The 26,505-nt window shown below is 41.2% G+C and overlaps 1 protein-coding gene across 2 annotated transcripts in view; it reads right to left on the bottom strand.

Moving 5' to 3' along the window:
* Positions 1-26,505, bottom strand: part of CYTH3 (cytohesin 3) — a 45,798-nt gene that overhangs the window by 3,458 nt on the left and 15,835 nt on the right. The window contains exons 4-11 of one of the 2 annotated variants that reach the window (XR_003095854.1): positions 21,484-21,564; positions 18,601-18,713; positions 16,596-16,744; positions 15,759-15,871; positions 4,392-4,470; positions 4,227-4,298; positions 3,945-4,099; positions 700-840 (exon numbers count right to left, since the gene is read on the bottom strand). Coding sequence is in view for 1 of the 2 variants with exons in the window: in XM_006031453.3 (XP_006031515.1) it covers positions 768-840; positions 3,945-4,099; positions 4,227-4,298; positions 4,392-4,468; positions 15,760-15,871; positions 16,596-16,744; positions 18,601-18,713; positions 21,484-21,564 (832 nt within the window). In the remaining variant the exon portion in view is untranslated. Of the gene's footprint in view, positions 1-242; positions 841-3,944; positions 4,100-4,226; positions 4,299-4,391; positions 4,471-15,758; positions 15,872-16,595; positions 16,745-18,600; positions 18,714-21,483; positions 21,565-26,505 lie in introns of those variants that run through there. The other variant, XM_006031453.3, reaches the window with a different exon arrangement.

The following is a 26,505-nucleotide window of genomic DNA, read 5'->3' as shown; positions in this document are numbered from 1 at the left end:
CAGCTCTGGCCCAGCCCCACCCCACTAGGAAGAGGCTTCAGTGGGCAGCCCACCCTCACCCTGCGCACAAATTTGGGGGACATATGCCCCCATGCCTCCTCTGGGATGCGTGCAGTGTAGGGAGATGCCCCCACCCCTCTGCGCTCCCCCATACCTCCTGGACAAGCCGCAGACAGCTCCATCCTGTGCCCCATGCTGCCCCAGCTGGGCAGCACCTGCCCCTTCCCCTGCCCAAGCCCCATTCCCTCCCTCACAATGGGGACCTGGATCTACATCCCCCATAGCCCCTTCTCTTTACTGGCTGGACGCTGCTCTCCAAGCTACCAGGCTGCATATTGGCAATTGGACCGCTATCGGTCAATATGACTCGTTAATAAGCAGCCATCAATATCAGCCAAAAACAATCTTTATTGGTATACCCCTAGTATTTTAGTATTAGCCTGATTTTTTTTGCCGAGGTCCTACAAAATTGCAACAAATACCAATGCATATAAGGCTTCAATGTTCTCAGACAGCATAAACAAATTACCGTCATCCTTTGGGAAGCTTGCTTCAATATTATCTGTGAAGTAATCTTCTCCTCTGGATGGTCTTACAAAGGGTATTATGCTGTATTAAATGGTGTGCATGTGTATATATGGACAGATAGATAGATATCCAAAATCTTTCTTCATTTAGCTTGTTTCATTTTTACGTTACCTTATCACACGGTTTTATATCCATTTATAGAATGACAAATGCAGGTCCATAAGTGGCTCTTGTCTGTGTTATTTTTTATTAGCAATTCTTCTTTTCCTTGTTGCTAGCATATCATAAAAGGGATCCCTGCTGATGCTTGCTCTGGGAAGAAGAGAGGCATTGGTTTAGTTTTCTAAACATGTATTTTTAAACCAAACACATTTTGTTCACTTTCACTTCTACAGAGTGTATAGCAGGCAATATGATCCTATAAGTATCAAAGGATACCAACATAAACTGTCACGATCAGGGATCCAGGTTTTCTGTTTGCTGCGGAAAAACATTAATTTTCTCCTTTAATGGAGAAAAACATGGATTTTCTACTTTTAAGGAGAAAAACACAGGAAACAATGGGTTCCCCTTGCAGGCTGGCAGAGTTCCAGCCTGCCAGGGGCTGCTTGGGGCTGGGGGGAGCAGGAGGAGAGAGATCACAGGGAGGGGGTGCCATGTACGTGTGTGCACGTGGCAGCCAGGCAGAATGGAGAGCAGCTCCCACAGCTCCCTCCAGGTAAGTCTATGCAGGGAGGACAGACTAAGGCTCCCACAGTGAGGGAGAGAGTAAGGCAGGCTGGGGTTGGGGGCACTGCCCAGTTGGACCACTTATGGGGCCCAGGGCCGGGGTGGGAATGTGGGGCCTGGCTGGGGAAGCAGGATGGAGCCACATGAGGCTTGTTATGCGGGGTAGCAAGAGGACTGGCTCCCCATGCTGCACAGACTCCTGGGAGGGAGGCATGGGAGAGTATGTGGAGGGAAAAACACAGCTGTACCCACATCCTGGTAGGCTGAGGGGGCAGGGGGAGCTCTAATTTTCTATGATAAAAAAGCCAAAATCAAACGCCAGAATATATAGGTATTTAGAATTTATTTTATTATAACAATTGAGACACTGGTAGGTTTCCAAAGTGCTTTAAAATGGTAAATAGATTAATAAAACATTGTGTAGAACTGATACCTATACATATCGTGGCATTTCATTTTAATTGTAGAAAAATGTGGATTTCGGGGTTTTAATCAGAGAAATTTGGATGTTTTTCATTGTAACCAGAGAATCTACTATTGTTTAACAGAGAAAACTAAGGTCCCTGGTCTTGATGCAACTCTTACAGCTGTAAGATTTTGTAGTGCTATAAATATAGCAAAACCACTCCAATTTTAACCCTGTTTCATCCAAGGTCATAGTTTGGGCAAGTTAACTCATTTGTATTACTACAGGATCATGCAAACTTAGTAGTTACAGCTCCTCTACCCCCTTTTAAAGCAATTAAAAGGTATGTCTGTCCATACCCAGAAAGAGTTCATAGCTGTAACAGGATGGTAAAGGAACACTTATTTAAACAAAACAGAAAGAAAAAAAATAAAATAATCAGCAAAGGGGTTTTCAGCTAACTAGCAGAGGTATATGATTTTATTAAGAAGGTTTGTGCTCTTATCTTGAAAGTTCTTTCTCTCCAGTGTCACAACCCAAAAGGTGTGATTTTTATTTGTGTGTGCTTCGGCACTGCTAAATTGTCCCTGCTAAATTGCAAGCTTCCTTGCACGGTGGAGTTTTCTGCTGCAAAAGAGACCCCCGGTGCAAGGGAGAATTTCCCGCCGATTTGAAGCTTTCTTTGCAGGGTGCATTTCTTTGTTGCAGCACAGAAATGCTCGTTGCAAAGAGTTCCCGCCATTTGTATGTAGATTTGGGTCCCATTATTGGCCAGTTCTAAATTATTCACACATGGCGGCGAGGTATTGGCGTGTTAGCCATATAAGAGGCTTGAGTGGTTTCCACCCAAGTTGGAGGACTCCACGAACAAGGGAGGAGGAGACTTCACGCTGTGTGAAGATCTCTAAGCGCTGCAGATCCTCACGGACCCAGTGCATTTGAAGCAGGCTACGGAGATCTGATCAATCTCTAGCCTCTCCCCGTCGCCGATAGAATTCCTAGACGTACCCCATCCGCGCGCAAAAGAACTGGACCCACGGAGCCTAGCAAACTTCGTGTGAGTTGGTTCAGAGCTCTTCCGGACGAGTACTTTCTTCGGCTGACGCGACGGGCTCGCGTGTTCAGAGCCTTCAGCCGGATTGGGCTAGAGTTCACGAGTCTAGAACTCTTGTCCGCCTCTTTCCTTTTTCTTCGCTGTAACTGCAACTGAAGCAAGCTTTCCAGCCTACACCACTGCCATCTCGGTGTAAGTAAACAATCTTTTAAACTACCGATAGGCGTCTGTGCCTAATTCCAGAGCGAAAGCCACCCCTCTCCGCCCCCGCGTGCCCGGGCTGCTGGCCACAGCCCGCGTGCAGCGCGAAAAAGGGCCCGGGGCGCGCCCGGCCCGCACATCCAGAAGTCTACCTCTACCTAAAGAAGTTGTGAAATCGCTATCTGCGGAAGTTTTCTAGAGCAGGTTAGACAGACACTTGGCTGTCATGATTTAGTCAGGAATGATTCTGCTTTGAGCAGGGAGCTGAACTAGATGACCTTGAGAGAGCTCTTCCAGCCCTATGTTCCTATAATCCTGTCTTAAAAGTGTCTACCTGCTTCCAGCCTCTAAGGGAAAGGCAAGCTGTGAACATATTGAATGTATATGCCACTAAGTTTATGGTTTAGCATATGTGAGAGGGTCGTACACAAAGGTTTCTCTTGCTTAGTACCAATTTGGTTCAATATGTTTTGATATAAATGCAAGTTACCTTCCCCTCAGCCAACTATATCCATTCCATCTGCGATTTGGTCATTTCCACAGTTCCAGTTTTAATGCAAGTGTCTTTAGTAGTTGGGAAGGGGAAGAAATGCCAGAAATGTCCAATAATTTATATAGATTTTAAAAGAATGTAATGTTTTTCCATTGGACATCAATAAGTCCCTAAAATGGGAGGTTAAAATATGATTCATGAAAGACCTTGAGCATGCTAATAAACATCATTGCTCAGCAGAAAAAGTAGTACTTTCCCAATCTTCATGTTCAGTTCATAAAACCCAGAACAGCAGCAACACAGGACATTTCTTTAGGACTGGTCACTAGTGAGGTTTCTGCACCTTGGCCCAGCAATACCTTGCAGCTAGTCATTAATCTTTAGGAAAGGCCCTTTGTGCCTAGCCATGGTTTAAACATTTTAAGAAAAGTTAGTTAGTACAGCACAAATGTTTCAATATGTTACTCAGAGAGGAATTTATGTACAATTTCCACTTCAGCAAATCTGAAAGCTAGCGGAGACTTTGAACTTACTTAATAGATTTGATCCATTCTTCTTTCTCTTCTGGGGTGGGAGCAGATATCCTGTACACAACGTGGTTGCCTTCTACTACTCTCCCATCAGCTTCCGTTTTACAGGCTTTAATTACTTGACCTTTGTGGCTAGGGTTATAAAGCTCAAAGCAATTCTGAAGACAGAGAAATGATTTAAAATAAGAACTAAAATGTGGAATTAGAGCTTTAATCTAAGTGGATATCATGTAAAGACCTTATTTACTATGCTCCTTAAAAATAAGCAAAAAATAACATCCTTACTGGTTTCCTAGGATCTTCAACTTCTCTTATGCTAAGGTTTTCCAAAGGAATAATTCCTCTAGGTTCTTTGTCCTAAAAGGATAGAAAAAGTAGTACATTATTATTCAGTTATTTTCTAAAATTACAGATGCTCTCTCTCTGTCTAACAAACACACACATACTTACTGTTGTGTATTCAAAATAATACAGGCAATTATCAGTCAGAATAAACCATCTCCGTTTCCATGTTTTCACTCTTCCCCCTATAAATAGAAGGCACCACTAAATTAAAACTGTTTTCTTATCAAGGCTCCGAGGGATAAGAGTAATTTAGTCTTGTTACTTAATATTTAATGGTTTTCAAAATAAGGTTTAAATGCTTAGTTAAAAATGGATAAGGCACAGATGAATTAAGGTTAAAGTAATTTAAATGTTACTGTAACTGAAGGTCAGAAGTAGTTAAATTATACTGTGAATAAGTCATAAAAAGTAGGTCTGGGAGGAACTTCAGGAGGTCATCTACTCCAGTCCCTCGCTCAAGACAGGATCATCCCTGCCTAAACCATCCTAGATAAGTGTTTGTATAACCTGCTCTTAAAAACATCCAAGGATGGAGATTCCACAATCTCTCTAGGTTGCCTGTTTCAAAGCTTAGCCAACCTCATGGTGAGAACATTCTTCCCAATATCCAACCTAAATTTCCACTGCTGCAATTTAAGACTGCTACTCCTTAGCCCATCTCCAGCACTCACAGTGAAAAATCTATGGCCATCCTCTTTACAACTACTCTTCTGGTATTTTACAAGTACACGTAAAAACAGTAGAGGTGCACTGATACATTGGTCTGATATCGGATTAGTACTGATATAAAGAAAATTGTCTAAATCAGATATCGGCCCGATGGGGCCAATAATATGGCCAATAAATGACTGTGCTGCGTGCAACTGCAGCATAGCACGGAGCAGAGCTGGCAGCATGAAGAGCTGCCTCCAGCTGGTAAGTCAGAAGAGGAGGGAAGGGGCGTAGGGGGACAGATCAACATTCCTATGGTGAAGGAGGGGGCAGGGGCAGGTGCTGCCCAGCTGGGGCAGAGGGAGATGTGGGACAGGTGCAGCTCATGGGGTGGGGGCAGCTCCCACCGCTGCTTGTACCCTGGGATGGCAGGGGGGGTGGTGCCCCCAGATCTGCATGGTGTGGGGTGGAGCAGAGCTGGCGTTGAGTGGGGCTTTTCTTGCCAGAGTGGGCTCTGGTGGCACTGGGAGGAGGCTGCAGCCACCCCAAATTTTGATGCAGCTCCACTCCTAGCCCCCCACTCCCCCAGCCGGTGCAGCCCCAGCTGAGTGCCCCGCCTCCACCCAAGCACTGGGGAAAGCCGGGGCTGTGCCAGTGGCAGCACAGGGCTGGGAGCAGAGCTGCGGCAAAATTTGGGGTGGCTGCAGCCTCCTCCCAGTGCTGCCAGAGCTCACTCCAAGCCCAGCCCCCGCTGAGAAGAGCCCCACGCAGCTCTGGCTCCGTCTCCGGCTCCGGCTCCACCCCACAGCTGCAGTCCACACCCCGCCAGGCAGATCCAGGGGCATATGCCCCCCCTGCCCTCCTGGGATGCAAGCTAAGCAGTGTTGATCTGTGCCCCCATACCCCTTCCCTCCCCCTCCCCCTCCCCTTCCACCACACCAGATTTACCACCTGATGGCAGCTGTATCAGATATCAGATCGGTATTGGCCGACATGCCTCTTTAAATATTGGCTATCAGTATCAGCCCCCAAAATCTCTATCAATGCACCCCTAAAAAAACAGTATTTTTGGAACAGGTCTGTTCCTGTGTGTGTTTTCATATCTGCTTTTGGGATATATTGTCCCATATATCCCAAGAATATAGGATATAGGGGCCATCTTCCTATCTGCAGTGCAGACAATACCACTTGGAAGAGGGAACTGGATCATCAACAGATCTTTTAATAGGGTTTCATATGTAGAACAAGAGTTTGTCCTCATTTAGATCAATGCAAGACTAGGATATAACTACTTTGACATCCCATGCTCACAATGATGTATGAATCATTAAAAGCCCTACTTGACTTTCAGATTTTAAGATAAGGGCATGTGATTGTTGACTGCAAATTATTTTACTTCAAGCAGAGCATATGTGAAGCAGTACCAGATAAATGTGGAACTTCCCAATACCCTGTTATACTTGTTCTTCAGAACAGAACCACAGTTTTAACTTCAAATAGCACTTCTTGGTATAATATGCAGCTGAATAAGGTTAATTTTCTTGTTCGATTAGTTAAGCATAATAGATCTACACTATAAATAAGGATTTTCTCATTTTTCTTAGAGGCCCACCGATACATCGGTCCCATATCAGATCAGCACTGCTATGAGGAAAATTGAGAGTATCGGGAATCAGTTTTTTTTGTCTGATGTGGCTGATAATGTGGCCAATAAATGCCCCAAGCATGTGCACAGCCACAGTACGCACAGGGCCAGCAGCACAGCTCGGCAGTGTGGAGAGCAGCCGGGTCCGGATGGTAAGTCTGTTCTGGGGGAAGGGGTGAGAGAGTAGGGAAGGGGGTGGGGAGAGGGCAGATAGAGTCCCCTGCAATGAGGGAGGGAATGGGAGTAGGGCTGGGGCAGATGCTGCCAGCTGGGATGGAAGAGAGCGCAGGGCAGAGCCATGGCTCATCCGGGGGGGGGCAGCTCCTGCCACTGTGCACTCCCGGGAGGGCATGGGTGGGGGTGTCTGCCCCCAGATCTGTGTGCGGCATGGAGTGGGCTGCTGCTGTGAGCTAGGCCCAGGGGCAGTGCTGGGCTCTTCCCGACAGGGGGTGGGGGTTGGGCCAGGCTGCACGCAGAGCAGGCAGTAGTGGCAGTGCTGGGAGCTAGGGTTGGGGGTGGCTGCAGCCACCCCAAAATTCGCTGTAGCCCCCTTCCCAGCATTACTGCCTCCCATCCACAGTGCAGCCTGGCCCAGCCCCGCATTGGGAAGAGTCCAGTGCCACCCCATCCCTAGCCCACAGTGGCAGCCCACCCTCACCCCATGTACAGATACAGGGGCACACGCCTCCCCAGGGTGTGCACAGCAGTGAGAGCCACAACCTCCACCACACACCCTGCATGAGCTGCAGCTCCAGCCCACGTCCCACCCCACCCCAGCTGGGAAACACCTGCCTCTGCCCCAACCCCAACCCCACTCCCTCCCTCACCACAGAGGCCTTCATCTGCCCCCCCATGCCCATTCTCTCCCCCACCCCTTCCCACACAGCACTTACCAGCCAGACCCAGCTGCTCTTCATGCTGCTGGGATGCATATCAGAAACAGATTGGTATTGGCCAATATGGCTTGTTAAAACCAGACATTGGTATTGGCCCAAAAAATCTCTATTGGTGCACCCCTAATTTTTCTTACAATTGTTGATGTCATACTGTATGGAACTTTTTCTCCTAAGGGCACATATTAAATTACCTCTTCCCTTTAGCTTTTGTATTATGCTAGAGGGTTTTTTTCCCTGTACAATTGCATTATTTTTAAAGTCGGTTTCCAGGAAAGACAAATACAGATAATGTATTCTCATTTTAGCAATAACCAAACATAGTTTCACAAAAGTTAAAATGATTTCAGGGTTATGTCATCACCTGTGCATCATCCATTCATCAACAATTTAATCTCATTACTTTGTCTTCTCAATAGCCTTGATCTCATTACTGAATACAGTGAGCACAAAAATCTCATTAACACATGAACCATCACCCAGGGGGCTAATCATTTTAAAGTCATCACAAAACTAAATCCAGGATACAGACAAGTTTTATTTGTAGCTCCTCCGTACTCAAGAAAGCTGCTTTTTTGTTTAAACCATTAAATAGATCTTTGGCTAGAGAACAATTCTAGGAATAGCCTGGATATCCGGGAACTTTATGTATCAGCCTGTTGGATTCTTGTGTTTTAGACTGGGTATTATTGTGTGTCAAAACCCCCTTTGGCTGGTTACATTAGGTAATTCAGTGCATTGTCTGCATTTACTCAACAAGTTACATTTCCATCATACACACACCCAGTTTAAGAAAAACTCAACCTGGAAATGGAACAGAAAGTGGGAGTGATAAAACAATGAGGCAGGAAAGTAAAGTAGTGTAAAATGCAGTAACCATGATACAATGAATGGTATGGTGAGCTTAATATATGCATTGGGATCAGCAATCTTAAATTATTAATTATTTATTAGTGACTCCCATTGACTTGAATAAGAGTTGGACCAGGTCTCAGGAGGAGTTTGAGTAGTGGAAAAACTGACATCTGCTTTTGCCTGACTCAATTGTGGCTCCATGGATAAGCATCAGGTAAGACAACAAAATGAAGAGAACAGCTGCAGCTCACTGTCCTTTGTCATATAACATTTTTCATAATCTGTAGTATAAGTTTCCATTAGTCCAGTACTGAATGTACTCTGTAGCTACATTTTTGTGTGTCTAGACCAAGTACACAGGGAGATTCTATGGGACAGATGGTGATATGGCAAAATGGAGAGGAAGACATTGTGTTTCAAAATACAAACTGGTTACCACTGACAGAGACAGTGAACAAAGGGATAATTCATAAACTGTTATACAAGGTTAGATTTGAATAAGTAAGATCAGAATCACATATTTATAAGAAGGCCTGTATAAAAGCAGGCATAGCAAGCTTAAAAAACAGTGATAGTATCTGGAATTCAGTAAGTGACTTACTTAACAAGAGAACAGATCAGACCATTTCCAAACAATCAGTCCTTTGCTGGAAATGACCAATTCATCAAAACTGAAATTTCTGATGTGAATGTATTAGTTTTGATTAAAATTTTGTTGTGAAACATTTTTCAGTCCTACAGTGGGATTTCTGATGGGAAGCAGGAAAGCAAATAGACAGCCCAGCCAGGATAGCTGGGACACTATACCCAGGATGTAGGTTCAAGAGCCCAGTTTAAATCAGGCAGTGCTTAGGCTTGAATTTAGTTCTCCTACATTTCCCCTGGACTATTGTACATTTTTCTCTCACCCAACAAACCCATAACGCTTTTGTTCTAGTGCAAAATAGGAAACTACTTGCAGGGTGAGAAATCATTTCCTGGTCAGCCCTACTTACCAATATGGGCCAGCTCCTATGCCATTTGATAATTAAAATCCTGCAGTGTATTTTGCACTCCTCAGGTCAGCAGGTCAATCAACAGAACCCAACACACAATGTACATTTGAAGATATCATTCTAGGCTACAAAAGCAGGGTCTGGTCAGCATGATTTTACTGATCATAACATCATACTTCAGATTACAGGGTAAGGATTAACTATGGCACAGAAACATTTTTCTCTGTGGTTCTGAATATCTAAGACTCCCAGAATGGGGAGAAAGGATATGATTATCCCTGCTTTATGTCCCACTCCAGCTGTCAGTTTAGAAAAATAAACCAGAAAAACAAAAAAAAAATTTAAAAGGAATTAATCTGTCAGAAGAGGATTTGGAAAATACCATATGAAACCATAGTATTTAAAGAACAGAGAGTTAAGAACTAGAAATACAAAAAGTTGTGCAGTGGTTATTAACAACTTAAAGAACTAAAAGGTTATTAATATTGCCAAAGCATCAGGATAAGTTAGTTATGTATCAAAGGAAGTACCAAAAAGTTAGGCAGTTTGTACAGCAATTTTAGCATTACGAGCCACTCAATCAAGAAGTTGTAGAGAAATTAAAAGTGACTAAAATGAATATTAAAAAAATGAAGTTCACAAATAAGTCTGAATAACCTGTTTCAGTTCAGTGAAGTAGAAAGCCTAAGAAGCTGCTTTAACATCTAAAGCAGTGCACGGTGATTGAGCCAAGTTTAGGCTTCCACACACAAGAAAAAGTTTACCCAACAAAAAAATTACTGCATAAGATTAAAATCACATCATTCTCAAAAAAGCTGATCTATTTGAAAAAAGTATCACTGGCCAGTAAGCACTAGTTGCATTCCAGGGGAGTGGAGGACACACAACATCCTCTTGAGGAGAACCATGAGGGACAAATACCATGTACGGAGTAGACCAGGAAGTTTGGGTCCTTCCCTGAATGTGTTAAAATTCTTCTATTGATCACAGCTATGTGTTTCTTCTGGTTAGTAAAATAACAGGTTTCAGATGACCTGTTTTCCCCACTAATCAGAACAGTATGAGATTCAAGCCATTAATTGCAATTCATCAATTGTAATATTTTAGCACCAGACATTGCTTCAACTATTTGCCAAGAGAGGATTTTGGAAAAAAGGATAATGTCCCAGGAATGTTCTCCACAGATGCCCATTATCCAGCTTTAAACTCTTAAAATGGCAGATGGGAGGTGGTGTACCAACACTTTTATTTGGCTCCTAATTAATCCTCATGCAAGTCTTCAGCACAAATCAAAGGCTAATGTCTCAAGCTGTTATGAGTGATATTTGGTTAGATTCACTATGCTACAGATCCTTTGCTTACAGCATGCACCAAGGGTGGCCAAACTTCCCAGCCCTTCTAGCCACAAATCAAAATCTTGGGACAGCTGACAGCCGCGGTTTTTTTCTATTCATCAGTTCTGATACTTGGACTTGGCAGGATTTATTTATTAATACAAAATCACCTCTGAACAGTGCACTACAGGCAAATCCCACAAATGCGAATGTTCTGCAGACCAACAGCTTTATAGACCTTTGCATTTTTTGGGCAGACAAACTTTACAAAAAGCACACCAAGACAAGTCTTTCCCCAGGCAAGACAACTGAAAAGAAAAGAGTAGCATTAAGTGCAAGAGGAAAGAAAAGGGCTAACACCACATTTAAAAGCAAAACAGAAAGCACTGGCTTGATACCTTCAGTGGCTTTCTCCTGCTCTAATCTCCTTTTCTGGAAAATACCTCTTCCATCTTCACGTTTAAAGCAAATATGAAAATAACTGATCATCTGAGCTTTTTTTCTATCTGCTTGCATCAACCCCTTAATATTTTGTTCCTAATGAATGTTACAGTGTTTAAATCCTATTTAAGTTTAGGCAGAGCTTCACTCATTTATTAATAATACACCATTTCCTACAAGAGGTGAGTTAATGCTACTCCAACACTGGGAGTCAGGATCTCTCTCCCATATATGTTGTTATTGCTATTCAAGCCTCCTGGCAATAAGACAAAAAAAATCATCAAGCTATTATTGGTCACTGTATCCACACCTCTACAGCTCATAAACTAGCAGAAACATTTGTCTGCCCCAGAGTGCTTACTGACAAAACTCAGTCCCTCCGAGGAACAGGAGGCCTTACATATTTATAGTCTGATTCATAGGAAGATTCCTGGCATGTTTCACTTCCCTATCCAATTAACCCTTTTGTTGTGGGTGTTTCAAGGGCAGTGTCCTTCAGTTTAATGCAGGCTCTTACCACTGGGACTCCGATACAACCAGCTCTTGAGAAGGTACAGCACACTGTACTCTGGGTGACTGGTGCTGCTTTAGTCAGAAGGGCACATGCCCCCCCCCAGCGACCAATTAGTGAGTGGGGGAGGGGGGCCCCCTGTGGCTGACCGTGCCAGCTGGGAAGCGGCCGTGGCGCTCCTGGAAGTGGCTGTGACACTCCTGCTCCCCAGCCGGTGCTCGCAGGGGGGGGCACAGGCCCTCCTGCCTGCCCTCCCTACCCGATGCCAGAGCGGGGAGCGTGGTCTGTCAGGGGGTGCACCCCCGTGCACCCCTATGTGTTGCTACTGCACTGTACTAAGTCCATATGCCACAGAAGGAGCATTTGGAGATAACTGGAGGCTTTTATTGACTTTTAGGAATCTTTATTCTTTCATTCCCTTGCTTTCCTCTTTTCTCACAGCTCCCATGCTTCTTTCATTGACTATTTCTTTTGTAATCAATGCTGTAGCACTCCCCTACACAGCTTCCCTTTGCCACTAAAAAGTATTTGGATAAAAAAAAGTCATGGGACTTATGTGCTTATACTCAGTCCCATCTCCAAACAATGTATTTGGCAGGGTGGTATTTTTTAAATTAAATATTTTTAAAGTCATACTACTTAGCTCCACCTAAAAATCAAAATCTATTTTCATTTTGAAAAGACAATGTATTTACTTTTCCTTTTATCTTTGACAAATGTATCTTCTTTATTAGCTGTTTATCAAAATTAGCAAGTACAGCACTTAGGGTGTATAGTGCAGCCTGAGCAGACTGATTAAACTGTGATTATCTTCTGCAATATCTAGTCTTGTTATAAAAGTCTGTTCCTTGGAATTATTGTAAATTATTGTAAATGGGTCACAACTGCTGAAGGTAAACTTAACTACATACACCAATATTCTGCAGGTGGGTTTTTACATCTATTTGAGATCTAAAATTGTCTCAAATTTTAAATTTTACAATCTCCGTAGAAAATATTAAGATATAACAAATCATATCAAATAATTAATTGTGTAACAATCTTATTAGGAAAAAACAGTTTTATGTTCTGTGAAATATTTCTACTTTTTGGAGTTCCTTGTCCTAAAAAAATCTTTTCAGCTGAGGTGGACAATATCACATGCTGTTAAAATGATAATGTACATCAACTGCAAAGTCCTTTTTCAAATTCTCTCATTTATGAATACCATGCCTGTTAAACTAGCTCATGCCCTCAAGCATGAACAGGAAGAGGCTTTGCTTTTTTTAGTTGGGAAGACAAAGAGGGTATCTGAGGATTTTACAGTGTTTATAGAATCTGCAGCTGAAGTAATGGAGACAACCAAAAAGCAAGCCTCCCTGCTCTGTGTTCTAAGGGGACACTACCAAAAGGTGCTTAACACCTTCAACTCCCATAGACTTCATTGCTTAGAACCCAGAAGTACCAGACTCTAAATTAGCACTCTCACTACTAATAGTTTTTTTTGCACTGCACAGCACGATGTGACCCCCTACTGTCTTGACGGGCTCATCCACACTTATACGTAATATATCAGAAAATCATAGAATTATAGAAAAGTAGGGCTGGAAGGGATCTCTCAGGATGTTATTTAATCCAACCTCTTGCTCATGGCAGGCACATCCCTATCCAAACCACCCTATATAAGTGCTTGTCTAATCTATTCCTAAAACTACACTAACAACCCTGTCACACAACTAAAAGGCACATAGACCAAAGACACCAAGAAAATGTTATGTCAACACTGCCAGACAACTTGGGACCATTTTCATTTCTCTTCAATTGACAATTGCTAACACAGAAATCAAACAAATGGGTGAGTAGTGACTAATGGACATCACTGTGAAATTCAGAGTGGTATGAGCTTCTGAAGACTCCAATATACTCTGAGGACATATCTGACAAAGCATCTGACAAAATAGGTTGTTGCCTATGAAAGCTCATGCCTCTCTGAACCAGTTAGTCTCTAAGTCCACGTCCAGATGTGTAGGGACATGCACTTGCAGCAGAAAAAAAAAGGGTGCTTTTTTTTTGCTACAAGGATGCGGCCTAAAATGCCATCCTGCCTTCTGCATGACTTCGAACTAACAGGGCTATCTCAGGGCCTGTTCAGATTAACATGGCACCATCAACCAATCATTTCAAAAGATTTGAAAACTAATATAAATACATTATGTATAAGGCTATACTGGGTGCTATACCTGGAAGCATTCTGTCTACAGTGCACAAAAAATATGGAGGATACCTGCAGTAGCTACTACTCCTATACCATCTCCCAGTGTACAATACGTATGTGCCAGCCTCAGTTTCCAGTTGGTATAGACAGGGTGGGAATGAAGCTCTGCTTCCAACACACATCACTCAATGGCTGTTTGCAGATGTTAAAAAAACCAAACCAAACTGTGCTTTACCAGAAGAAACAGCGCGTTACCTTGACCCCGCTCCACAGCGTCTATGTAGACTGGGCACTTCAGCAGGGCTTTTTGGCACTTTTATCTAAAATTGAGTCAACCAGCTCTTAGATAAAAGCACCAAAAAAGCCCCACCAAAGCACTCAATCTATACAGACATCAGGCGAGTCGAATCCAAGTAACCCGCTGCCTCTTCTGGGCATGTGCTGGGCTCAGCGCGGGAGTGCACCAAGTTTAAATAAAGCACAGTCTTTTGGGAGTTTTTTTAACGTCTGCAAGCAGCCAGATCTGTGTCTAGTGCTGCTGGCTGCTCCTTAAATCACCCTTCACTTTCCTCTCACAAATGTGGCTCTGTTTATATACAAAGCAAGGTTCTCTGCACATGAGCAGAGCCAGAATCTAGATCTGAAATGGCAGTGAATATTGGTCTTTAAATCAATGTTTTAAATAGAAGTTAGAACCAAGTTTTGGCATCTGTTCAAAACACAACTCCCTCCCCCCACCCTTTGCTGGCTGTCTCACTACGCCCGAATAGATAAGCAAGTCACATCAACTTCAAAGAGATCCATAAACAAGAGGCCGAGTAGTTTGTACTTCAGCACCAGCACACTACGAAGTGCCAAAGGATCTGGGACCCTAAACTCTTGGGGTGTTTTTATATGTAGGTAAACTAAACTAACAATAAAAAGTCCACAGGAAAATGAATATAGAACAGCTAGTAATTTGGCAATGTATGCTTCAAAAGTAAAAAGTTTTGTTTAAAATAAGCTTTTCAACAGACTGAGATGAACTTTAGACAAGGAACAAAACATGCTATAGAATGTGTTATTAGTGCAAGATAACTGTTCCTCTTCACTGCAAGAAAGCTCCCTTCTTACTGTGCACCTCAATCCATGGAGAGAATGCCAGCCTTCATTTTACTGCTTTACAAAAGAACATTTTCTTCTTTTACAAAAGACATTTGGAATGAGTGAATGCCTAAACTCCTCATTTTGTATGCGAGTACAGAGTCCCACTGAGAATAAAGTTAGTGACCTTAAGTGAAAAAGTACAGCACTACAATAGAAAATAAACAGAAAGAAAGAGAAGGAAAAATGAAAAAAAGAATGAGCAACTGAACAAGGGGGCTGGAAAGCCATCAGGTACATACCTCCTAATGCAGAATAAGCAGAGACAGCCAGTCACAGAACAGAAAGGTGATAGGTCATAGGCCATAAGGAAAACAAGAAGGCACATTTAAACCACTCATTAAAAATCATAGCCAAAACCAAACCAACAGAAACTCACAAATAATATGGAAAAATAAAGACATACAGAAATACCTATTTGAAGATAAAAGCACTACTTTTTGTACAGAAAACTGAGTTTAAACTGTCACAGTTTTCTGGAATAGTTTTCTGGATTTAATTGTAATTTATCAATCACTGGCATTTGTGAATAGTAAATGGAGCTTCTTTTCTGCTACTGAGGTTTCAGATTCAAATATCAGAAATCAAACTCCACTCCAAAATTTGAGTGACAACCTAGCTAATTCTGGGGTGTAAAACAAGAAGTAACTCCACAAAGCTGTGTAAAAGAGTTACTGCTTTTTAGATTTTGTTTTTTAGATAGGAATTAATGTAATTTAATCCTATTAGGTCTACAGCAAAGCAGTTAGGGAAGCATACATACCACTAATACACAAAGTAGGGTATTGGGGAAAGTTACTTTTGTACTAACCTAATTTCAACAGCCAACCTTCTCTATCTGGATTGAAAAATGTGTGCGTCAGGTCATTCCCATCATCCTCTGGAATTTTAAATGGCTCATTTTTAATACTTTCATACAAATTCTGGAATGAAGGAGAAAATAAGTGCAGTAATACAAACATAGCAGCCAATGCTTCCAAGAGATTCTGTTACCACTTTTCAGACTGTGGATGTTAAAAAACCCAGAGTATAAACCACAGAAAATGGATCCACTCATCCTCTATGTGTTCACTACAAGTTGACACATATAATAATTAAAAACAAAAATAGAGGTTTTTTGTAAATAGGTGTCCCTCTCAATATTTAATGTGTGTTTCACAATACAGAAATAGCTTTCCTCATAAAGTTTGGCACTCCTATTTACAGAATTTTCAGGCTTTCAAACAGTTCTTTGCTCACCACAAGTTTTACAGATGGAATTTATTTTTTGAAAAATAGTAGACTTTATCCCGATACGGTACAGAGATAATTTTTCAATAGAACTTCACTGTTACATTTCTTTTCACTGGTTTTCCCCCTTCCTATTTTTACCCATGTTTAACTTCATACCAAATAGAAAAAAGGTTTTGTTGTGGAAGAATCAGTATTTTTTTAAGAAGTCAAAGAAGTTGCTTATAAGTGACATCAGGTGCTTCTCCCTCTCAAGTCTCAAGTGGGAGAGTAAGCTACAAACCTATGACTCTAGGTAGCACCCCACAAAATAATCTTGATACTCTCCTGGACAAACCAATCAGAGAATGTTGCACTTGCTTTTCAGCTGCAGGTCAAAATGGTAAATCAACACTTGGTCACCTTAATGGAACTTACCCGTAGCAATTCTTCTGGAAGGTCTCCTCCTTCATTAATGCCACGATTCATAGATATAAACCTTTCCACTGTTGGTTTATCTCTTACGTTATGGTTGTGTAGACTGGTATTTAACATAATGATAGCAAATGATAGCACATAGCATGTATCTGAAATAAGACAATGAAAGGAATGGTTGCTTTGTGAATTGTACTACACTGGTAATTTGCCAAACAAGCCCATATATCATCTTGAATAGCAAAGGAAGAGATGTATGTGGCCAAACCCCCCAAAATCTATATAGATGAAATCTCAGGTTTTGATGTAAGAAGTATGTAAACTCTAAAAAGGAAAAAAATACTTAAGGGCCTAGACGAGAAGCCAACAAAGGGAAAACTTTTGAATCTCTCAGATCAGCATTTAAAAAACCCAATATTTCAAAATGAAAAATCTTTAGTACCTTCTTCCTGGAAGGTCTTTAGAGAGGAGCTCATCTAAAGTAGGTTTTCTGCTTTTCAGAGGTTTTCTGCACAGGAGGAGCTCATCTACAGTAGGCTTTATCAGATTTTAGATTCCACAGATTCTACAGAAGACTTTTTAAATGAAAAACTCTCTGAAAGTCAAAGCATCCAAAAAGCTCCCCCTGAAAATCCCAGGTAAAGAAATAAAAGCCTCTCTAAAACAGGATGTGAACATTTTTTAAAACTACTGGCTAGTACACAGGCTCATCATTTCTTGACACTTTCAAGAAACCACCTGGATTCAAATTTTTACAGGTGGCAAGCCAATAAAGATAAACTTGGTGTGTGTACACTAAGAGGAAGATTTCTGTTGTAAAATGTCTACTAAAAATGAAAGTGAAAGATTAACCCTTTGTTTTTCCTCAAATCTCCAAACATTCTTATTTCTCAATTCACATGCTGTCTTGCACTGGATTTCCTAGCTGACATTCTTCTCTCTGAATAAAACACAGTTTAACATGTGATCTAACAAATAATACAATAACAACAACTCTAATAGATTTAGTAGTGTTGAGATGGTGTTTTTGCCATGGTATAGGAAATATGCCAAAGGCAAGAATTCCTTTTGGGTGATATCTTTTGCTGGACCATCTGCCTATTTAAAATAGATATAGACAAGCTTTTAGGTATCACAGAACCCTTCCTCAGGCCTGTGTCCTGGTGTCTCTGTCCTTTATCTTTTTTTAGTAATCATTCATTATAATACATAGTTTTTGTCTGGTTTCTCCCTCATAGTTGCCATGACAGCATCCAGTACACCAAATACCCTTATGGCAATATGAAGGTGAAACCAGAGAGATACTATGCCCTATAGCAAACGATAACCAAAAAAGATAAAGGACAGAGACATTAGGGCTAAGTACAGACTGTCAGAAAGCCCAAGGCTGAATCGATTTAATCTTATCAAGGTAGTCTAAACTGTGTACATTGAACTGATGATAATCAAGTGAGAAAACATTCACTTTTGATTTTGGAAATGCAGCCACGTGCCTGCAGTGGCCCAGGCCAGAAGCCGGGGGGAGCTAGAGCACACCTCTGTGCTGAGCTGGTGCAGACATCTTAGGCCACCCTGAGCAGACAGGAAGGCCAGCCAGCCCACCCTGCAAGGGGGGTTTGAGGAGGAGGTGCAAAGCATCCTGGGATGCTGGGGGACTGTGCGTTAACTTGAATTTGGAGGGGATCTGGCACAGAAGTTCAATAAACCGATTTAATCTAAATCAGCGAAGGCTCATACTACATCCATCCAGGTTTATCTTAAACTGGTTTCAGCCATTTTGAAAACGGTTTATGCCCGCTGAACTTCTATTGTATTACAGATTTGAAACAGTTTCCGATTACTTATACTGGTTTATGTGTCATTTCTGTCCTAGACTAGAACACAGAGGCCTAAGGAAAGGCATTACAATACCTGAAAGCTTGCATATATCTATCTCAACCATGCAGTTGGTCCAATACAGATATCATCCAAAATAATTCTTCCTCTCTAATAAAAGTTTGTGACTAACCTGTAGACTGGAAGACTCCAGGATTACAAAGGCAATAGCGTGAAGCAAAAGCCTCCATCATACGATCAATTTTTTGAGCCTCTCCTGGAAGTCTGAAACTCCACAGGAATTGCCTACAAAAGGAAAATAAATGTATAAATATTAGAATGGATTTTAAAACATATATTAGTAATAATGAGACTGTAATTTGTAAATAAAATAAGAACTTATATTAAACCAATCTCAAGACAACTTATAAACAATTACAAAATATTATATGCAAATGGCTAGGCCAGCAACTCAGTGAACAGCGCTGCATGCAAAATAATACGATGCAGGCAAAATAATATGATGATTCACATTCTGCAATTCTTTCCATTTCCATCTTAGCAGAGGATGGAAGTAAGAGATGAAGATCACTAACTTACAAATCATGGGAAAACCATCTAAACTATACCGAATGCTTCCTTGTTGCTCAAAAAAGCATACTCTTCACAGGATTTGGTTAAAAGTAATTCTAGGTCACATTAAATAGTGGGTTGATAAACACCCAGGATCTTAATTAGAACCAGATATGAGTCAGGGCTTTGGAATAAGGTCAACCTACCTACTTAAGGAGTGACAAGGCTCAACCTACTATACCACTACACCCAGATCTTAAAGAAAATGTGAGAAAAAAACTGCAAATAGATTTTAAACATAAATAAAAGAGGGCTACCCTCTGGTATACTGCAGAACCAAATATGCTACAAGATTGCTACACAAAAACTATTAAACTTGATCTATAATTAGAGAATTATAGATTACAAATGCAGAAAAGAGTTGTTTTCAAGGACTGTGCAACACCAAATGTTTTTTCATGTTTCCCTTGGCATGGACAGCTAGAAAATATTATTCACGTTCTTAAGTGCAATCATCAAAGCTCTTAACGGTGAGGCAAAGTCTGGGCAGACAATATAGCCTCTTGCTTCTGGCTCCAGTCTTTGAAGCTGGGCTAGCTGAACAGACAAGCAACTGTGCTTCATAAACAGGAAGAAAATATGTAATTGTTCACAATCAACAACCATAAAATATAAGATGAAAAAGTAGTGATCAGGTACAAAAAGCCCACTTTTTTATTATAGCTTTTATTTGTTTGTTTGCTCATTTTACAATATTCCTGAAGGATTTCAGGGACAATGAACTGTGGATAATTCATAATAAAGTGGAGACCAAGAGTATTTATGCAGGAAGGCAATGGCTATGGGTATTTGTAATGAAAAAAAAGAACCTTTCACCTCAAATCTAGCAACTTTAATCCATTCCTACAACAGTGACTGAAGTTTTTAATCAGATTACTGTTTGGTAGGTTATATACAATTAATAAATGGTCTTGAAACAATTCTTTGTAGACAGGTGTCCCAATACAGAGGGGACCCTTTATGATAATCTCAGAGAATAAAGGGTTGAATGGGCATGAAAAAATAACCATCCACATAGTACTAATGAGCAGAGAACAGGATTGCAAGACCAAATGAACCAGAAGGACTACCATACTACACTCCTTAACTGGATGAAATAGAAGATTTCTCCTCAGAAACTGAATTGATCCAACACTTGTTGTGTGTACTAATATAGGTGGTCAGGCATAATCTATTGAAACATCACCGTGTCAAAATTGAAACATTTTTTAAGCTAAATTGTTTTTTCAGGAATTTAATTTAAGAACAGTTTACTGTCAACATATCCCATTTGAACTGTTTTAATATTATGTATACACAAATAAAAAGTTGAACCCACAGAACAATCTGACTATTTTTTGGAATTTTCCTTCATGAAGAATTTCATAGTGTTCAGTATTTGTTTCACTTTAGAACCACATTTTGAAATCATTTGTGAACTGGAACATGTCCTACACATGACTCTAGCCATCCATTTACTTAAAAGCATAATTAGGGGTATAAAAACCAAGCAAAAGCACAAGCCTGCCAAGCGTGTTAACACAATATGGAAAGATAATGATTTTAAATAAGCATCTTTTCTGATGCTTTTACATTTTTGAATTAGTGCAGTACAACAATACTGAACATTGTTAGTCAACATGATCATGAGTTCCTGCTCTCATCACCTTCCTCTCTGCCACCTTGAGTGTCATTTGCAATTGTGACAACTGCCCTTAATTTGCCACCTTTGTAAATAGACCCTTCCTTCATTTGTACAGCAGCCAGCACTGGTGTGCCCAATCCTGGCTGCACATTAGAAGCTATCACAATAGGACTGAATAATGCATGTGTGCTGTTAAGAGGCTTTAAGAATATAATGTATCCCAGACAAGCCAAAGAATCCAGAGGCAACCTCCACATCCTGAGGCAGCTCAAGTTATCACCAAATTTCAGTCAGCACAAAGCTGCTGTGATATTATACCAAGTGGCACTGCAATGTGTAAAGGCCACGCTAACAATTCAACATTTCAGAAATAGTAGCTGTTGTAGAAAGGGAGTCTCTTGTGACTGCAAGTTTGACAGCACTGTCTAAAACAGCCTTATTCATTAGAATTATCTAGATTTACACAAGAGTTACAAAATAATTAAAGCTTTATATATTTTATCCCCCCTGCTGCCACCTGCATAAAAGCTGAAAGTTTACTATTTATTTAAGGAGATAACATATAAAGAACTGAGGATGGGCTCTAGCCCTCTCTGTATTTGCATGAAATCATTCATTTAATGTAGTAAACAGAAAGGCAGCATGCATGTAAACAAGCAAGGAAAGGAAACATTAATATTTGTGTGGTAGCATTAATGTTTTATTATGTAATTTAAGTTAAAGATCAGATGATTGACTAAACCATCAACACCAGACTCTAAATTACTTTTATCAAATTAAACATTTACCCAAGGCAAAAAAAAAAAAGAACACACTCACCTTAAGGCTTGTACAAGATTGAGATCAGCGAACTCATGGAGTTCAACAAAAGCCTGAAGAACTTTAATATTAAATTCATCTCTATGAGAGAGACACACAAAACGATAACAGAGAATTATAATCCCAAATTGCAAAACGTTAACACTGCTTCAATTAACAAGTTTCACACTTTTCCAAAAACAGAAAGAAAATAAGAAACTGAGTAGACAAATATTCTAATATAATAAAGGGCTCAGTCTGTCTGTCTGTAATGCTTTTGGGCAACTGTTCATGTGCTGCCGAGAGGGCCAGCAGTGATTGGCTGCGCGAGCTCTGCCTCCTCAGGCAGTGGGGTGGGAGCCCTGCTGCTCCGGGGGCGGAGGCAGAGGTGGGCAGAGGGGAGGGAGCCGCCACACTGGAGGCTGGAGGAGGAGGCGGCAATGGCGGCAGGACTGTTTACATGGCCGGCCCCGAAGGGTAAGCAGGGCTTGGGGCCATGTCAACACTCCCTGAAACACCCCATCATTCACGACGGGCAATTGGCTAGTACCATCAGTAAAATATTCCTCATCAATATCATGAATAAAATATTCAAAATGTGCATTTATTTGGGGGATATTTTAAGATTTTGTGCAAATTTCACCTCCTACATTTGCCAAAGTGAAAGTTAATCTGGCAGGACTAGAAAGTGCTGCAGCTGCCTTCTTTCATAATGGGCTTACACCGATTTTAAAGTTGTTTATCTATGTCACCTGGAAACAGATTCACTTCTTTTGAAGAATAATTATTATTGTTACACCTGTCTTAAAATAGGAAATAATTGATGAATGACTGTAAATACTGTCAAGTGCACAACTGCATGTATATGTTCAGCAATACACCTATGCTAAAATGCTCTTTTGTAACTTCCAACGATGATATTTCCTTGGCAAAACCTCACCAGGGGATAACTATATTTTTCCCTTCTCTTTCTCCCACAAAAAAGAAATAAAGTATGCTAAAGCAACGTACTGGCTTTTATACACATATCAGCTATCAACAGGGGTCTACCCAAGTCACAGGCAGCCCGATGTTTTTGTGGGCAGATCATGGGGCCGAGACTGCCAAGGGTCCCTGGCAGCCCCACCCCTCACCACTGACTGGTTGTGAGAGTTGTCCATCATGCAGCCCTGCCCCTCACTGCTGATTGGTGGAGAGGGTTGAGCCCACATGACATGCAGCCCTTACAGCCAATTAGTGGTGAGGGACAGAGGTGGCAGCCTTCTTGGGCTCCCCTGTTTGCCAGCAGCCCCTCCCTCTCTCCCTTCCCCCTCACCCCTGATGAGCTGCGCTATCGGACTGCAGGGCCGCACAGATTGCTGGCTCCCTCTGGGGAGCCAATATTTTCTTTTCTTTTCTTTTCTTTTTGTGTATTTTGTATACATTGCCCTCTTTTGTGGGCAATGTTGGATTTTGCGATTTTGGTAGGTCCATAGCTATCAGGGAACCCTGCAACCAAAGTACAGACCAGAAAAGAAACAGGTTGGAAAAAGAAAAAAGCAACTTAAATTGCATCGTGTTCTTATTCCAGTCTTAGCAATCACTACACTGAATGTATAACTTAAAAAAAAAACTATATAGGCTTTAAATTTTCTGTTTTTCTCTATTGCTAATCTGAATATGACTGTTCTTAGGCAGCAAGCCTTTAGAAACTGATTTGAATGGACCACTGCAGAACAAGATACTATCTAAAGACTGGATTGTGTTAATAAGATTTAAACAGGGACTATGGAATATTATCCCATTGCCTACATTAGCTTTTGTGACTGTTCCTGTAGGTTTACTGTTTGTTTCCCTCTTCCAGCACTGTCCCTACCCCCTACATTCCCCTCTTTCTCTCTCTCCTCACCCTGAATTTTCTATTCCAATTTCTCTCTCCTTATACACTGCTTTGTGCGTGTCCTTCACAGCATCTGATAAAGCAAGCCTCAGCCTCCAAAAGCTTGTAATACCTACCTTGGTTCATCTATATGGTATAGATCTGCCCTGCCTTCTACTTGACTTCAGACTAACATGGCTAACTACATCTCTATGTCCATGTTTTACTCTCACAACCACCAGAGACAGTTATACTAGAATCATGAAGGTTTATGATTCTCAGGGTGTGCTGTGGACACATCACTGTAGTAAAATGTTGTAGATCAACCTCAACCTATCAACAAGCTGGTGTTACAGAGTTGTCTGCTATGTCACTGACTGACTGAACACAACAAACCTCACATTCATTTACATACTTTAAAAGCAAACTAGTCATTATTTAGGAAGTTATTTTAAACACCATATGAGCCCTGCCAAAGGGAGAAAAAGTGATTCATACCAAGTTGAACAACACACAAAATACCAGGGCAGCTATATTTCAGTGCCCCTATATAAAGTAAACTAATATAATAGCTTAATTAAAAAGGCACTCAGTGGGGCTACTTTTGTATTAACAATTAAATAGTGGTCTTGTTTATAAAGGTATAAACATGGAGCAATTTAGAATATATTTCCTTATATTCTAAAGCTAGGCTTTTCTGTTTGTTTAGTACTTCTGTAGTTTTGGACAAGTTTTAGAACTGTAATACATCAGCTATACTAAGGTTTGGAGGCCAAGCAAAAATTTATCCACATAAAAGGAACCTTTAATCGACAAAATGTACTCCCCCTTTCTGTTCATGGCGTGTTTGGTTGCATATATATCTGTTCTTTTATTTTCATTGTTACTATCAGTGTGATTTATACAGATAAAAACTGTTGTAACATTATAATACAGGTCAGTCTTTTTATTTGAATTTTACCAAATTATGCTCCAAATAAATTGGATATTTTGACTTGTGTACTTGTGTAATAGCTATATTATTAGAATGCATACAAAATCTCATTACTGGAAGGAACATTAAGAAATTGTTTTCAGAATCTTTGGATACTAGATACAGTACCTTGCTAAAGATGGTTACATCTCTTCCACAGACTTGACTTGACATTTGCATAGTACTAATCATGAAATGCTGCCACTTATAGTGCAGTCACAGCAGCAGAAAAACCAACTTAAAATATGCAATTTCATAATGGATTTTTTCTTTCAGGGTCTCATGCTGCTAAAAACCTTCTTATTTTTATATAAGACAGCATGACAATTCACATGAATAAGTGTCTACAGGATCATAGGAAACTAACAATTCAAAAGATTACTTCCAGGCTTCTTCAACTTGGCTTCTTCATCCAAACCTGACAGCTCTGAAACCTCCATCCATATTCTAAAAATCAAGCTGTAGTATTTATTTCTTCACCAATAAAGAGATTCTGTCACAGGCAACACTTCTAGTTATGAGGCAAAAGGAAGATTAACATCCACTTCGTTTTCCCATAGCTATACTGAAATAGCAGCACTCACACAAGCACAGTGCACAACAGTAATGAAAACAGATAAGACTTGCACTGAGAAGGCAGATATGTAAATGAACATGCTTTTAAAATTTTCTTTTTCACTTCAATTGTACTTTAAGCTGGCTATTTTGTGGCTAAATTCCAGCCATGCAGCAATATCTTTGTATTTTCAGTTCTCCTAACATTTTGCTTGTCACTATGGACTTCAGTATTAATTCCTGGTCATAATTTGACCTTTATTGTGGAGGGTGGGCAGAGTTTTATCTGCCACAGCCTGGGCTCACCCAGAGGCATACTCAGCATGGGGCTGTAGGCTCTAGCCTCTTGGAGCAAGACAGGACTCCCCTCATCAGCCTCAGTCCCCAACAGCTATGGAGTTAACATTCTCACAGGCGCTGCAAAACTGTATGTAGGATGAGACTGTAAAAGCCTTAATCCAGCAGCAGCTATGACAGAGTTAAACCAGTAGCTGTTGGCTGGGCACCTCCCCAGCAACAGCAGCAGCATCTCCCATGGAGGAGGGAAAGTGAAGCTGACAAGATGATTTGTGCCCCAGCCCCATGTGGGGGCCCATCTCCAGCCCCGCCTCCCCCGCCTCATTCTGGCACCCCCACCCTCCTTAGTGCTTGCGGCTCACAACTCCCCTCACCTAGCCCTAGCGCTACTACTGATACAAGTTACAGCTTAGCTCTGTTACAACTAATGCTTGAAATTTAACCTATATCTTTTAATTACTTTAAAACGGACAAGCCAAGATGTTGAAATATTAAAACAAGATTTTCAGAATGTGGATGGGAACTGCAAATGCTTACTCATGCAAAAAGTCAATGCTGACTTCAGTGGAAGTCAATGTGTTAATAAGGACTATTTCCAGGATTTGGCCCTGAGAAAATGATCAGAATAATAAACTTCTCTTAAAAATAAACATGGCCTTCTTTACATAAACTCCATCACAGTTATGCCATTATAGACAATGAAGATACAGTGAACACATAGCTATTCATAAAAAGTCTGTGTTTGTATTACTGCTAGTTGAAATATCCAAAATAAAGTCTAATGATTCTCAGAGATCAAATTCTCCTGCATTTATGAAAGCTTTGTAAATTTTAATATAATGCGCACCATGTTGCCGCGGGGAAGAATCTTTCATTAACTCCAAAGGGAAACACAGCCACAAGCAAAACCTCTAATCCTGCAAGCAGATTACAGATGAACTCAAAGGGGATATGCCAGAGTCTGTCAGTTTATGGGAGTGGTGCCAAAGTGAGGACTGGCATCTGAGCCAGGAAAAAGCCACAGTTTTTGTCTATGGCTAGGGACACACATTCAAAAAGCCAAAGCTTGAATTGATTCAGTCTTTGCAGGTTAGTCTAACCTGCGTAGACTGAACTGATTTGGACCCAGCAGCGGCGCAGCACAGCCCCGTGTGCCAGGCACCAGGCGCTACCCCTGGGGCTTCTCCACCACCATCACTGTCAGGGGGCATGCCCTGGCCATACTGGTAGGTGCTGCCCACACTGCCAAACTTTGGTCAGCTGCTGGGCAGGCAAATGGCGGCAGGGAAGCCATTGGGGTAGTGCCCTATGCCTGGTACATGGGGCTATGCTGCGCCTATGGCTTTCCTGATGCCACTGC

This window comes from Alligator sinensis, unplaced genomic scaffold (genome assembly GCF_000455745.1).
Source record: "Alligator sinensis unplaced genomic scaffold, ASM45574v1 scaffold990_1, whole genome shotgun sequence".
Lineage (NCBI taxonomy): Eukaryota > Metazoa > Chordata > Crocodylia > Alligatoridae > Alligator > Alligator sinensis.
Note: the sequence above shows the minus strand (reverse complement) of the source record. Positions and strands in the feature narration are given on the sequence as shown.